This window comes from Mizuhopecten yessoensis, unplaced genomic scaffold (assembly GCF_002113885.1).
Source record: "Mizuhopecten yessoensis strain PY_sf001 unplaced genomic scaffold, ASM211388v2 scaffold10969, whole genome shotgun sequence".
Taxonomy (NCBI): Eukaryota; Metazoa; Mollusca; class Bivalvia; order Pectinida; family Pectinidae; genus Mizuhopecten; species Mizuhopecten yessoensis.
The window spans coordinates 825,597-842,065 of record NW_018408812.1 but is presented as its reverse complement, the minus strand read 5'-3'; the positions used below and the strand labels follow the sequence as shown (position 1 = coordinate 842,065).

General features: G+C 35.4%; 1 protein-coding gene across 1 annotated transcript in view; it reads right to left on the bottom strand.

Moving 5' to 3' along the window:
* Positions 1-4,165: 4,165 nt before the first annotated feature.
* The window catches only part of LOC110464170 (calpain-D-like), a 30,048-nt gene continuing 17,744 nt past the window's right edge, over positions 4,166-16,469 (bottom strand). Inside the window, exon 13 of the mRNA XM_021519242.1 lies at positions 4,166-16,149. Coding sequence (XP_021374917.1) covers positions 15,963-16,149 — 187 coding nt within the window. The 3' untranslated portion in view covers positions 4,166-15,962. The remainder of the gene's footprint in view (positions 16,150-16,469) is intronic.

Here is a 16,469-nt window from a genome sequence, read left to right as displayed (position 1 = left end):
TTTGTGACTTCAATACATTGAATTTTTTTCTCCATTTAATACTTCAGCTATAATCGTTTGGGTCAAAATGTCGTACTTATGACGTAACATTAGTGAATAAATTAAATATTACATTTTTGAAGTGAACATTATTTTAATAGAGGTGGACCTACATTCACACCGTAGGGTACTGCAGCATTTAGTTTTACCTATTGAAAACAAATCTTTTTTTCCCGTTTATGTAAATATTATTTATAAACCCTCGTAACAATTCACCATAAATTCCAATATAAAAGAGTTCTCATAATAGTCCCTGTTGCCTAGCTCTATTGAACATATTTCTTGTACAATATCAAATAAAACTTTCGGATTTTTGTGGATAAATGTAACATGAGCCTATTTCTATAAAAGTGGAATTAAACATTTTCTTCTCGTTTCCATGTGTGTAAGAAAGAGCTGTCCATGGTAAGGAAGGGGTGTAAGAAACCCCTCGGGCGAAAATTCCCTATCCTACACCCTTGGGTATATAAGAGTATTTTTCTCTCACTCCAGATACCCCTAAGTTACACCTGAGTTATTTTAATACCCCAGAAAGAGGGAAATTACGTACCATGAGTTTAATAGTCCTATTTATAGATCATCAAACTGGATTTTCAGGGTTTATCGTGAGAACAATTTTCTCATCGTGAGCACGTGGATAAAATCGCGAGGCCACCGCACTTTTATCAACGTGCGAGCGATTAGAAAGTTGTTCGAATGACAAACACTGAAAATATTGTATAATAAACTATTAATCATCTATATACTACTACCTTACATCTTTTACCATTTAAAACAAAAATCAACTAAACACCATGTTTTCCCAATGACTTTGTAGCTCAATGCTCAACGATCGCCTTTGAAAAACGTAAACAAATAGTTTTGCGCGGAGGAATACAATGAACCTTAAAACTATGTAGAACAATCCTGTCGTCATTGGCTTTTCCATATGCACATTTACACCTAAAATGTTGTTGGTATTCTCACAATATGTTTTCGTAACTTTGTATTGAAATGTGTATGATGGACTATTTTCTTACACGGATCACTTTTGTGTGAACACTATTTCCGGTTTCAGACATCATCTGGCGCGAGCAGACGTTCTTTTTTGAGAAAATATGATCCCGAGTGCTGGGAAATTGGAAAAATCCGTTTTCAAGTTCTTCTCAAGTTGTTCTCAAGTGGTTCTCAACTTCTCATACTCACACTCAATGATAATGATTATGCTACCGGTAGGTGGTATAAAGTAGTATATATATGATAAATGACTTTCCAATGCAGAAGTCAACACAGGTGATTTTGATTTAAATCCGTCACATTAATTAGTTGATTGTTAACATAAGTTCACATATTTATAAGTTTTCACATAGCTCTTCGAATGAAAGATGTCTTAAAAAATAATATTCTTTTTTTATCACGATATAATATTTACGATATAATCTACACCATGAATTACGTTTTTCTTCTTTTGTGAGATATGCTTATGTTTTTAAATGTTCTTTTTCTTGAGTAAAAAATAAAACAGTAAAATCAAAATAATATTGCTAAACAATTTGGAAAAGATATTTAACAATAAATATCTCTCCTCTATGATAAATTTACATGTTTCTATATTTGTATAGCGGAGATTTGAATATTTGTTAAAACTCAATGCTAGCTAGGGCGCAGGATAACAAAAAAAACTAAGGTTAACAAATAATCATATTTCCTCAAAACAATGGCAACATATTGTTAACTATACTGTAATAAAAACAACAAATCAACGGTAGAAAAGGGGGATATGATCGTGGAAACGAGAGTGCGGGAGGAAAAGCGACGTTCTATTTCACAGCCTTGCCTTTAACAACAAAAATAACTTTCCTACATCTGAAACAAATCTTATATTCAGTTACATAATTGTTGACATTCTATTGTTACATCATATTTGAAGGTCATGATTTGTAAATAACACGTAAGGTCACCAGCTCTCTCAAAGCCTATGCATTTGCTGTATACGTATAGATAATCATCTGTTAATCTTAGTGACAAATGGCCTATACGTGAAATAAAACAAACGCAGGTTAAGTTGATATTCATCTATCGCATGTTTTTTCAAATTCAAACTATTTATTACATGTTTTTTCATACTATGTACAAACCACATGCTTTATTATCCTTTAGACTTTCTCAATCATCGAATTCACTTGAGAAAGCCCTTATAACCTGCATTCATATAATTGTCTTGAAGTGGGAGAAGTGTTTATCTCCGGCGGACGGCGTTCAAGTGAAACACGGACAGACGTAACATTGGGGATATTAAGTTTCAGATTGTAATCTAAGATATAGTATATGCAGAATGTATATCAAACCAACAGTAGTTTATATAGGTCAAGTGAAATATACATATTAACTCCAGCATCTACAACGCCACAAATAAGGAGCACACAACCTCTTCTACGACTTTAATATCATTAAAGCATCTTCAAATCCATAATTTGGAGCCTACAACCTCAAGTACGAGTTAAATAGTATTTTCAACATTGTTACGAATATGAATCACGCAACCTAATCTCCGCTATAATTATAGCATCTTTACAGTTACCAATAAGGAGTCTAAAACCTTACTTGTGAGTTCAATATCATAATAACATGTACAATGTCACAATTAAGGAGTGTAAAACATCATCAACAAATGGAAACTCAATATACAACGTCACAAATACGGAGTCTACAACCCCATGTATTAGTTTAATATACTGAACAAAAAAAGAAACGCAAGTTCCCCCTGCAGTACACCTTAGCTGTAAGGAAATAATGGAATATTTAGTCAGGTATTACATCAAGAACGATCTCCCTTGTGTGACTTTGTGAGCTTCTTTAGTCCAAATCACGCGGCGTGATGAAGCCAAGCCGGAATTTTTCAAACAAATAATCTCAACGGATACTCTAAGTTCAGCCACATTAATTTTCCACGTTGGCATTTTGATTTCACCATTGACTGAGATGCCACGCTTAACGCAAATTCAGAGGGGTAGAGGAATTGCGATGTTGATGGATGGTCATAGCCAAACTGCTGTCGCACGGCAGTTTGGTGTTGGCCCGTGTACAATTAACCGTCTCTGTACACGTTTCCGTGCTACTGGGTTAGTTTCCGATCGTCCAAGGAGCGGTCATCCGCGTGTAACGACCGCACGACAAGACAGGGCGATTCGATTGTCACACTTGAGCAACAGATTCAAGACTGCTGTAGAGACTGCGTCGCATACCTTAGGTACTCATGGCAGACCCATTAGTCCTCAAACTGCCAGGAACCACTTGCGTGCAGAGAGAATCATTACGCGCCGACCTTATGTCGGGTCACCTCTGACACCACGGAGGCGGCAAGTGCGTCTTGACTGGATGCGCAGACATGTCCCGAATAGGTTTTGGATGCGATGGAGACGTGTGATGTTCACCGACGAGTCTAGATTCTATCTGTATCGCTCAGACGAAAGAAAAAGGGTATATCGCAGACGCGGTGAGCGTTTCGCCGACGCATGCGTGGTTGAACGCTATAGATTCGGTGGGGCTTCTGTAATGGTTTGGGGAGGCATCTCCCATGGAGTAAAATCCCCCTTAGTGGTCATGGATCAAAACCTCAATGCCGTCCGATACAGAGACCAGATCCTCCATCCACATGTCTTTCCACTTCTCAGACATCATAACGTAATTTTCCAGCAAGACAATGCTCGACCGCATGTTGCCAGAGTCTGTCGTGATTTTCTCACGGCAAACAACGTTCAGCCTCTTGAATGACCCCCATATAGCCCCGACATGTCTCCCATTGAGCATCTGTGGGATGAGCTGGACAGGCGTATTAGGAAACGTCAAAAAAAAACTAACCGCGCCCCAAGTTGATCGCAGCATTAACACAAGAATGGAACAACAATCCCTTAAGACGAATAAATGTTCTCATGAATTCAATGTATAGGAGGATCCGTGCAGGGATGCGTGCACAAGGTGCCCACACCAGGTACTGAAGTGTCATTTTGTTTTTGCGTGTATCCCACTTTGAGTAACTACTGATGACACGAGTGACGTCACACACACTTTTCTTCTACAGTATTGTAAAGAGTAGACTTGTCCCTTCCTATTGATATAAAAGTTTGTACAAATTTCCCAAAATATCATAGGCTATTGATTGCATAATTTAATTGTGCGTTTCTTTTTTTGTTCAGAATATCATCATAACATACACAATGCCATAAATAAGGAGCGTAAACCCTCATCAACAGGTTGAATATCACTGTAGTATCTACAACCTCATATTTAAGGAGTTTTCAATCTCATTTATTAGTTTAATATCATCATAGCATATACAATACCACGAATAAGGAGCGTAAAACCTCATCAACAAGTTGATATCATTATAACTTTTACAATGCCACAAAAAGAAGCCTACAACATCAAGAACGAGTTGTAGATACCTTTCTATACTGCCACAAATAAGGAGCCTACAGCCTTCTCTACGAGTTTATTATTATTAAGCATTTCCACTGCCTGCAATTTGGAGCGTAAAGCCTTATCTGCGACATAGATATCATTATACCTCTACGCAGTCGATAAAAAGAAGACTACAGCCCCATCAACGAGTTAAACTTCATTTAGCATCTACAACGCCACAAGTACTGAACGTATAACCTCATGTACGAATTTCATATATTTATAAACTGTATGGCATCACATAAACTGAGCATACAGATCCATCTTCTAACAATTTTTTTATTAGCGTAACACTTAAGGCATATCTGAGAAAAACCAAAAAGGGCGTGTGCAGATCAGAAAAAAAACACATTTGATTTTGCATTAATTTTGCTTTGGTTTCTAACATGATTAGGTTTCTCTTCTCTAAACTGCCGTTGATAGGGATAGGGTCGTTTTTTTAGTAAAAATGAGTCGAAAAGTCGCAAAAATTAATTTAAGGTACATAATTTCCAAAAAAGAAGTATATAACGTTGTAGAGAAGACCTTATTTTGAACGCACAGCATGTGTTTCCATTCTACTGATCACCATACGCTATATGTGAAACACTATCTGTTTCCCAAAGTCAAATTTCACAATTTTTTCAGATTTAAACCTCGGATATGCGGAAATATTTCCTGAAATTGATCACGATATCGCGTATGGAAAAGTCATATCTATCATTTCAGTTAAAACAGATACGAAATAGGAAATAGGAAATAACCGCCCTCTTCCGATAACAGAAGCAAAATCCGGTTGCTTCAATCGCCACTCTTTCCCAGTACTGTGTAAATATAGGGAGTGACTCTCAGTGGATGTCAGTGAAATGACTTGTAAAGCTACCAGGTATCACTATGTGGTACCATGTAGTACCATACAGTACCATGTTTTACCACGAAGTACCATGCATTATCATGTAGTACAATGTAGTATCATGTAGTACCATGTAGTACCATGCAGTATGACGTAGTATCGTGTTGTACCACGAAGAACCTTGCAGTTCAGTACCATGCAGTACCAATTGGCACCACGTAGTACCATGCAGTACCATGTAAACACATTCTATAACATCTGAGCTTTTTCGGATTGTTTATCATCACAATTATAGTTTCAGTTCCCCATGTATAACTATCAAACACTTCCTCCTCAAAACTTATCGTCTTAATGATACCGTTGAATTTTGAGTATACTATCGTTAGTACTGTACATGGTATAACATTTTCTAAGTCATACGCTAGCGTTACAGGTGTAGGGTTAATTATGTACCTGGTTGTAAGTTGGATTGTCCTTTATGTCTTTCCCATGCAGAGGTCAACGGGTGGATTTAATTTGACTCCGTCACATCAATCAGTTGTTTGATAGCATAAGTACACATATTAATAGTTTATCACGTAAGTCCAAAATTATAGATGTTTTAAAAAATAACATCCTTTTTGACCTGGTACTATTACAAGATGTTGATAAGATTGATGTACAATATTCAATATTTTCCAGATATTTTATTTGTATTTTAATTCCCTAGAAAGGGTATCCCGGGACATATTTCTATATAGCTCGATCTGTATCACACCTTAACGTAAAACTTGGCGCAATATGTTCATATTCTGTAATGACATACGTTGTTTGTGTGCTATTCAATTCACCATATATTATTTAAGATATGATCTACACCATGTACCACGTTTTCTTCTTTTGTTAGCTATGCCTATGATTTACACATGCAATTTTTATTTAGCCATGTCTTGGAATAAAAATCAACAATAGAAACAAACTATTATTGCTAGGCAGTAATATCTCTCATCTATGACACATTCACATAGTTATATATTTGTTTTGGGAATATTTGAATATTTGTACACTCGCTACTAGGATAAAGGGGGAATAAAACGCTTAAGGTTAACAAAGAATCATAATTTCTTCCAAACAATGTCAACACATTGTTACTTATACCATAATAAAAACAACAAATTAACGGTAGAAAAGGGGGATATGATCGTGGAAACGACAGCGCGATAGGAAAAACGACGGTTTATTGTACAGTCTTCTGTTCAACGCAATCCAATCAAATGCGTTGTAGTTGAACAACGTTATATGGATGAACTACAATTATATGCTACAAAAACTTTCTGGCGTACGTGTACGTTTAATTTATTCCTTAAATGCCATTTCGACAATGGCAGTCAGCTGGCTCATTGATGTTCTATCTAAGATAATTTACTGATCGATTTCTGTTCAACAGGTGCTTTAGAAAAGAATTTTACATATATTTCCATTCACACAAAATATGACTTGACAAATATGAATGTATATTATATGATAAACAATTTGGTTATCGAGAAAATAATAACTTTCCAGCATCTGATACAAGTCTTATATTCAGTCATGTAATTGTTGACGCTCGCTCTATTGCGAAATCATATTTGAAGGCAATGACGTGCAAATAACACGCTAAGTCAACAGTTATCTAGTAGCCAAGTAATTTGCTGTTTACTACACACCGGTACTATATACACAGATAATCAGTGGTTACTCTTATTTACAAATGGCCTATACGTAAAATGACACAAACGCAGGTTATGGTGATGTTCATCTATTGCATGCTTTTTCAAATTCAAACTATTTATTACATTTTTTGTCATACTATGTACAAACCACATGCTTGATTATCCTTTAGAGCTTCTCAATCATCAAATTCACTTGAGAAAGCCCTTATAACCTGAGTTCTTATGCCATTGAAACAACACAGAAACTTGATATGTGAATCACCAGAAAGCACGTTGATATGAGTGTCTTGAAGTGGGAGAAGTGTTTATCTCCGGCGGACGGCGTTCAAGCGAAACACTGAACCGGAAAGATGTTACATTGGGGATAATAAGCTTCAGATTGTAATATAAGATATAGTGTATGCATAATGTACATCAAATAAACAGTAGTTTATATAGGTCAAGTTTAATATACATATTATCTCCAGCATCTACAACGCCACAAATAAGGAGAACACAACCTCTTCTACCACTTAAATTTCATTAAAGCATCTTCAAAGCCGCAAATTTGGAGCCTACAACGTCATGTACGAGTTAAATATTATTTTCAACATTGTTACGAATATGAATCACGCAACCTAATTTCCGTTACAATTATAGCATCTTTACAGTCACAAATAAGGAGTCTAAAACCTCACTTGTGAGTTCAATATCATCATAACATATACAATACCACGAATAGGAGCGTAAACATCATCAACAATTTGAATATCATAATATCTATTACAACGCCAAAAAAAGGAGCCTACAACCTCAAGAACGAGTTGTATATAACTTTCTATACCGCCACAAATAAGGAGCCTACAGCCTTCTCTACGAACTTATTGTTATTAAGCATCTCTACTGCATACAATTTGGAGTGTACAGCCTCATCAACAACAAAATATCATTATCCCATCTACACATCCAGAAATAAGAAGACTTTACGTGTTATGAAATTATTATTTTAGTATCTGCACCGCCACAAATACCGACCGTATAACCTCATGTACGAATTTCATATCTTTATAGAATGTGCGGCATTAGAAATACTGAGCATACAGCTCCATCTTCTAACATTTTATTTTTATTAGCGTTAACACTTCAGGCATATCTGAGAAAAAACAAAAAGGACGTGTGCTGATCTGAAAAATACACTTGATTTTGAATTATTTTTGCTTCGGTTTCTAACATAATAAGCTTTCTCTTCTCCAATTTATCGTTGATAGGGACAGTGTCGTTTTTTGAGTAAAAGGGGGTCGAAAATCGCAAAAATTAATTTAATGTATATTATTTAAATAAATATATTTAACGTTGAAGAAAAGACCTTATTCTGAACGCATAGCATATGTGCCCATTCGACTTATCACCATCTGCTGTATGCGAAACACCATCTGTTTCCCGAGGTCAAAGTACACATTTTTACAGATTTATATTTTTGATATGCGGAAATAATTCCTGAAATTGATCACGACATTGCGTATGGAAAAGTCATATCTATCATTTCAGTTAGAACATATACTAAAAAGGAAACAGGAATTAAGCGCCCTCTTCCGATAACAGAAGCAAAATCCGTCCGCTTCAATCGCCTCTCTTTCCCTGTACTATGTAAATATAGGGAGTGTCTCTAAGTGGATATCAGTAAAATGATTTGTAAAACTACATGTAATACCATGTAGTATCACGTAGTATCATGTAGTATCACGTAGTTTCATGTAGTATCATGTAGTACCATGCAGTATCACGTAGTATCGTGTTTTAATACGAGGAAGCATGCAATTCAGTGCCATGCAGTACCATGTGGCACCACGTAGTATCATGCAGTACCATGTAAACACATTCTATAACATCTGCTATCTGATCTACAATTTGGAGCGTAAAGCCTTATCTGCGACATAAGTATCATTATACCACCTCCACGCAGTCGAAAAAAAAAGAAGACTACAGCCTCATCAACGAGTTAAACTTACGAATTTCATATATTTATAAACTGTACGGCATCACATATACTGAGCATACAGATCCATCTTCTAACATTTTTTATTATTAGCGTAACACTAAAGGCATATCTGAGAAAAACCAAAAAGGGCGTGTGCAGATCTGAAAAAAAACACACTTGATTTTGCATTATTTTTACTTTGGTTTCTAACATAATAAGCTTTCTCTTCTCTAAACTGCCGTTGATAGGGATAGGGTCGTGTTTTTTAGTAAAAAGGAGTCGAAAAGTCGCAAAAAATAATTTAAGGTACATAATTTCCAAAACAAAAGGATTTAACGTTGTAGAAGACCTTATTTTGAACGCACAGCACGTGTTCCCCTTCTACTGATCACCATACGCTTTATGTGAAACACTATCTGTTTCCCAAAGTCAAATTACACAATTTTTTTCAGATTTAAACCTCGGATAGGCGGAAATGATTCCTGAAATTGATCACGATATCGCGTATGGAAAAGTCATATCTATCATTTCAGTTAAAACAGATACGAAATAGGAAATAGGAAATAACCGCCCTCTTCCGATAACAGAAGCAAAATCCGGTTGCTTCAATCGCCACTCTTTCCCTATACTGTGTAAATATAGGGAGTGACTCTCAGTGGATGTCAGTGAAATGATTTGTAAAGCAGCTAACAGGTATCACTATGTGGTACCATATAGTACCATACAGTACCATGTTGTACCACGAGGTACCATGCATTATCATGTAGTACAATGTAGTATCATGTAGTATCATGTAGTACCATGCAGTTCAGTACCATGCAGTACCATGTGGCACCCCGTAGTACCATGCAGTACCATGTAAACACATTCTATAGCATCTGAGCTTTTTCGGATTGTTTATCATCACAATTATAGTTTCAGTTCCCCATGTATAACTATCAAACACTTCCTCAATAACTTATCGTCCAAATGATACCGTTGAATTTTGATTATACTATCGTTAGTACTGTACATGGTATAACATTTTCTATTCATACGCTAGCGTTACAGGTGTAGGGTTAATTATGTACCTGTTTGTAAGTTGGATTGTACAATATGTCTTTCCCATGCAGAGTTCAACACACGTGGATTTAATTTGACTCCGTCACATCAATTATACTATGCAAATACCATGCAGTACTTGAAGTACGATGAAGAATCATACAGTACCATATAGCACCACGTAGTACCATATACTACCATGTTCTAGCATGCAGTACCATGCAGTACCATGTACTACAATGAGGAACTATATATCACCACGTAGTACCATGTATTGCTATGTTCTACCATGCAGCATCATGCAGTACCATGCAGTTGCAGTACCATGCAGTACCATGTAGTAACATTTAATAACCATCTGAGCTTTCGCGGAATGTTTATCATCAATATTACAGTTTCAGTTTCCTATGTATATATTAAAAACTTCCTCCTCATTAACTTATCGTCCAAATGATACCGTTGCATTTTGATAAGACTATCGCTAGAACTGTACTTTGTAAAACACTTTCCAAGTCATACGCTAGCGTCACAGGTGTATGGTTAATTATGTACCTGTTTGTAAGTTGGTTTGTCCTTTATGACTTACCCATGCAAAAGTCAGCACAGGTGACTTTTATTTTTACTCCGTCACATCAATAAATTGATTGTTTACATAAGTACACATACATGCATTAACATAAGTACACAAATCTAAACTGTATGTTAGAATACAATCTTGTTTTGACCTGGTACGATTGCATGTTGTTGCCAAGACTGATTCACAATATTCAATATTTGCAAGAGTTTATATTTACTCTTAGGTACACTGTAGTGGTCAATCAGGTGTGCGTCAAACAAAAGAAAAAGTGTATAAACGGGACATACTCAAAATCATATCATAGTATACAATGTACATGACAGCACTTTTGATATGTCACAGCAGTGTAAATAGTCCTATACTGCTATAGAAAATTAATAGTTTACCCCACACGTGTTGGGATAAGGCGTGTCGCCGCCAGCTATTGGCACTACTTCAGATAATGAGCTCTTGATATGCAAATGTATTCATTAATGCACATTTAATCGCTTCAACAACCGGAAATAATGTACGTAAATAAAACGTACGTCAAACAATAAGTCAATATATTGCTTTACCACGGATCAAAGTTCATTCAGAAGCATTTTATACCATTTAAATCCTTGTCAGAATGTATTATTCTTCCACAACTTTGTTTGCTTCTTAAAAATATGATTAAAAGTATTATAGTTCCTTCCTTTGGAATCTGTCGCTTGAATAGGTCGTCACTTCACACAACTAACGTGAGAAATAACGGGAGAAATATAATAGTACAAATGTCAAAAACGTTTTCTTCTCAATCTTACGCATGCAGATTAAAACAAACCTATGTCTTACCTATATACACATGGGGCAAGGAAGTCATTCTTACAGTGTGGACAATATGATGTTGTCAATTTTTCGGAGCAATCCGCTCATTTATCGAGACACAGAAAAAAAACTAATTACATAACATAAAAACTATATAAGAAATATAAAAGAATTATTTTGAAAATAATAAGGCCCTCGGCTTGCGTTAGCCGAAGGCAGAATTTGAGTTTTCTCCCTTCTTAATGTTCCCATTTGTTCCTTTTTCATCATAAATCATTACATGTTCCATATTCTATTGCATGATGAGTCGGCCCAAACTCTGCTCCGCCAGACACATATCTGGCGCAGATAAGTTAATATGAGCAGATTTGTCTGTTTGTTTCATTTTTTATTCAAGTTTTATCATAAATTAGGACGCTATGTTCAGTATTTAATCAAATTCCTTCAACGACAAATTGATGATTTTTTGACGGGAAATTTATGATTTCAATTATTTTTTCTAACATGTTGTACGAATAATCTCCCTTGCATTAGACATTTACTGATTTTTTTTTATGAAGACATAATTTACAACGCAAAACGGAAAAGTCGAAAATGCTGACAATTGTTCGTATGAAGCTTTATTTAATGCTTAGGCAGGATTTTTTAACGTTTATCTAATGAACGTCACTCACTCGAAATATGTGTTCATTTATCAAAATCTAAAAAGATAGAAATGATGTATACAAAACAGTTCTTATTTCTATTATTTGTTTGTATTTAGATTGTCTTATTTTTTTCTAGCAGCAAGGGATACAGTTACTTTTGCCTCAAGGACGGATGGCGAAAACCTTAGCTCTGTTTCATATGATGTATTGAAAAATCTTTAAATACGAAAATTAACGAAAACCAGTGAATATGAATTTCGGTAATATAGTGATACGAATGGTTTATAAAGATGAAAGTGTATTTGTTTAAAATCTCATTCTTTACTTTGGTTCAAGGCCAAAAGTCCTACTTTTTCCATAGGAATACTTTTTCAATTTTTTCAGACTACTCAATTTCAAGATAAACATATAAAAAGGGAGGTAATTTTGATTGTTTTATTTCTACCTTTTTATGTTATCTTGTATAAGCATCGAATAAGTTCGCTTTGGTGAATGCAGCCGCCCTTGAGCTATTTAATTGATTTTTGATATTATAATGTACATTTAAGGAAGTATTGGGGCTAGTTCTATTGACCATCATTGTAATACCTTCATTGAGGCGTCGTTGGTTATCATATACGTGACCCTTGATAGCGGTGTATGTTCCAGAAGTGATCAAAACGATATTCTGGCGCGAATAATGTACTATTAGCCAGTGACATCGTACAGTTCGTCATTCAGGATTCAGATATTTAGAAGAGTATCTGGCTCAGCTCGATCTTTCTCTTTAGCCGAGTGGTATTTAACTCATTCCCCCATGAAATTTCAAAATGAACTATTCCAACCTTTGATTTGGAAGCGTGCAAATGCGTCTTCAGTGGTAAAAGAGTTAGGTAGGATAATTTGGAAATATTCCTCGTAATTTTTGTTGGGCGAGTGATGTTTTGGATATAATTGGACAGCGGATAATGAAGAGGTATTTTGTGAATAATTAATGACACAACGCCGGTCCATCTACATGTATTACTACTGACATGTCGATAATGTCATATAAGTATAAGGTTGTGATATTGTTGGTTTTGTTGGGGTATTTTTTAACTTATATTACAGCTTTTTTAAAGTCAGGGATAGTTATAAAACTGTATTAGATAGCTTTTAAAATGTATTGTTAATACAAATACTTGAATTTTATATATCTTGATTCTATATTTTGCATTTATTTGTCATACGACAGATATATTTTCAGGTTGTGAACCCCAGGCAAGTTCTACGAACCTTGGAACGGTTTGATAGAGAGAAAACACTCCGTTTACGTACAAAATAAATAAGCAATACCACTTACTTTGCACTTTCCCCTAATTTTTACAATCTCCTCCTGTACAGTAGTACCACAGACCAAAATGAACATCGATTCCAAAAAATGAAAAATAGTGCGCTGTCGACCAATAGGGCGTAGCAAAACCAAAAAGGTGGAAGAACCAACTAACACATGATATTCCGATGGCAATCTTTAGCAACAGCGATGCGTTGTATAGCGAGTCTATTGTAGACATTCTCAACAGGTTTGTCTTTCCACTTATTTCCAATGTCTTATTTTAACTTTTTTTAAACGATAATTCCAGTGAGCTTTGAAGACATATTTCTATACATATATATAAATGTATTTATGATTTAGGAATCATAAGCTTTGTCATAAAAATGGCCGCCTGTTTGTAATTAGGATATATGGACGAAAGAGATAAAGGACATTCTCGGACCGCTTTTATTGAATAAGTTTAGTCAACTTTATGTCAATGATAAGAATAATGCTATACAATATAGTATTCACCATCTGCAACAACAAACTGCCAGTATTGTTGGTATTAGCGATAAGATTTGAAATAAAAATTATCAAAACGTAAATATTTAAGAAAAGCAGAACACAATTAGCTGAATTTTCAATAATTGTTGTCTGTTAAGAAATTCACGGTCTAATAACAATTACACCATTTTCTGCCAATTATAGAGATATTTATCTGTATTTTCTTTATATGCAAGGCAAATTGAACTTTTCAAATAATTGTTGAAAGTTTAGAATATCAATTTGTTCATATCTATAACAGAGGTAAAGCTGACAAGAGTTTTGATACTACACAACGTTGTGTAACAATCGTCTATATGGTTGCAAGCTAGATATGATTGTAAATAAAGTGGACTTTGTTATTTGCAGCAGTACAACGCGAGAATTTGCATTACATTGAATACTAGAATATCACTTGCATGTCCCTGAAATACTTCACCATGTAAATTATTAGATACTTCTGGGTTAGGAGGGGTCTACGGGCTCATAGAACCCCGTCTGGCACTGTTTCGGCAATATTTCGGACAATACACAACCATCTTTGTAATTAGCACCCTAGCGGCTCTCTCATTGCCTGCTTCGTTGAATTTGCTGTCGTTTTAGATTGATTTTAGGCTATTTCATCATAATTGATTTTATTGAGTTAGCCCTGATATATCTCGTATCAATAATACATATATTTATGTAAATTAACTTGCAATAATTAACATGTTGAGAGTTAGAGATAAGTTTTTTAAGGAGATTAGCATTAGTTATTTAGAATCTTGAATAACAAATCCGCTATTGGCAGCTGTTCAGTTATTAACAGAAATTTAGTTATGTACCGCTGTATAATCATTAGTTGGGGGTTAGTTATTAGCCGCTGTTTAATTATTAACAAAAGTTTAGTTATTTGCCGCTGTTTAATTATTAGCAGACGTTTAGTTATTTGCCGCTGTTTAATTATTAACAGAAGTTTAGTTATTTGTGCTGTATAATTATTAGCAGCAGTTTAGTTATTAAAAGAAGTTTAGTTATATGCCGCTGTATAATTAGTAGCAGCAGTTTAGTTATTTGCCGCTGTTTAATGATTAGCAGCAGTTAAGTTATTTAAATCACCAATACGCTGCTAGGAGGAGGTAAGTCATTGAAATGAGTATCTTGCAATGATTTAGATGTAGGTAATCAGAGATAAGATTTTCAAGAATATTATAATCAATTATTCAGAATCTAGACTAACGAATTTACTGCTGGCAGGGGTTTAGTGAATCGCTGCTTGTAACAGCTTCGATTAACAAACTCCCAATAACTAGCCGGCTCTAGCATCAGACCTCTCAGAAATAACACCGTCATGGCAACACTACTTAGCTAATGTGATGGTATAACGGCTACATTTCCGACAGAACACCTTCAGTTAACAAATTATAGCAGAACTTAATGTGATGGTATAACGGTTACATGTCCTACAGAACACCTTCAGTTAACAAATTATTGCAGAACTTTATGTGATGGTATAACGGTTACATGTCCGATAGAACACCTTCAGTTAACAATAATAGCAGGACTTTATGTGATGGTATAGCGGTTACATGTCCGACAGAACACCTTCAGTTAACAAATTATAGCAGAACTTTATGTGATGGTATAACGGTTACATGTCCGACAGAACACCTTCAGTTAACAATAATAGCAGGACTTTATGTGATGGTACAACGAATACATGTCCGACAGAACACCTTCAGTTAACAAATTATAGCAGAACTTTATGTGATGGTATAACGGCTACATTTCCGACAGAACACCTTCAGTTAACACATCATAGCAGAACTTTATGTGATGATATAACGGCTACATTTTTAAAGAACACCCTCAGTTAACTTATCATAACTGATCTTTATGTGATGATATGACGGTTTCTTCTCTGGCAGAACATTCTCGGCCTACCTTAGCCGAGGAGAACTATAGTGTCATATTATGACGGTGTTATAAATAACTTGTCGAGGAATTGTTAGCGTTCGTCACCTTATGTTTTTCATATAACTTGTAATTGGTGAAATATATATATCGGCTGAGGTATGTGTGTTGTCCTCAGGATCTGTCCTATTTATACGTCAATCGACTCTTTCTTTTGGTACTGTACCATGTAATCAATCATAAAATTGGACGAGGTCCATGTAGGGCCATTAATTGTGACGTTATTTCTGGAAGGTTATTCTTTCCCGTCGGACCACCCAATTGTGGGTGCAGACCAGGTTTGGTCCTCACACTGGACGTAAACTGACAAGACGATGACCATCCAATCTTTGCGTCGTGTGGTGTTAATACTGCTATCACCTGTCTGTCAACAGAGATGGGTGATAAGGATTGATGAATGAATCAGGATTGAAGCCCATCGGGTGAGTTTGTTCTCAACGCAATATTTGATTAAACAAATTTTCCAAATTTCGAATTAAGGATATATTGTGTTAATAATATTTTCTCTGGTTAAATATGTGATAAAAATATTGGCTCAAATCCGCCCAGCAGTGTCTATGAAACATGACGTCACAAAGCAGTGTGACGTCTTGCTGAACTGATTTCATAGTCCATAGCAATTCTGGGAAAAGGAACTTCTGCATTGTCAGTATTCAGACATATACATTTCTATTTAAGGAATAA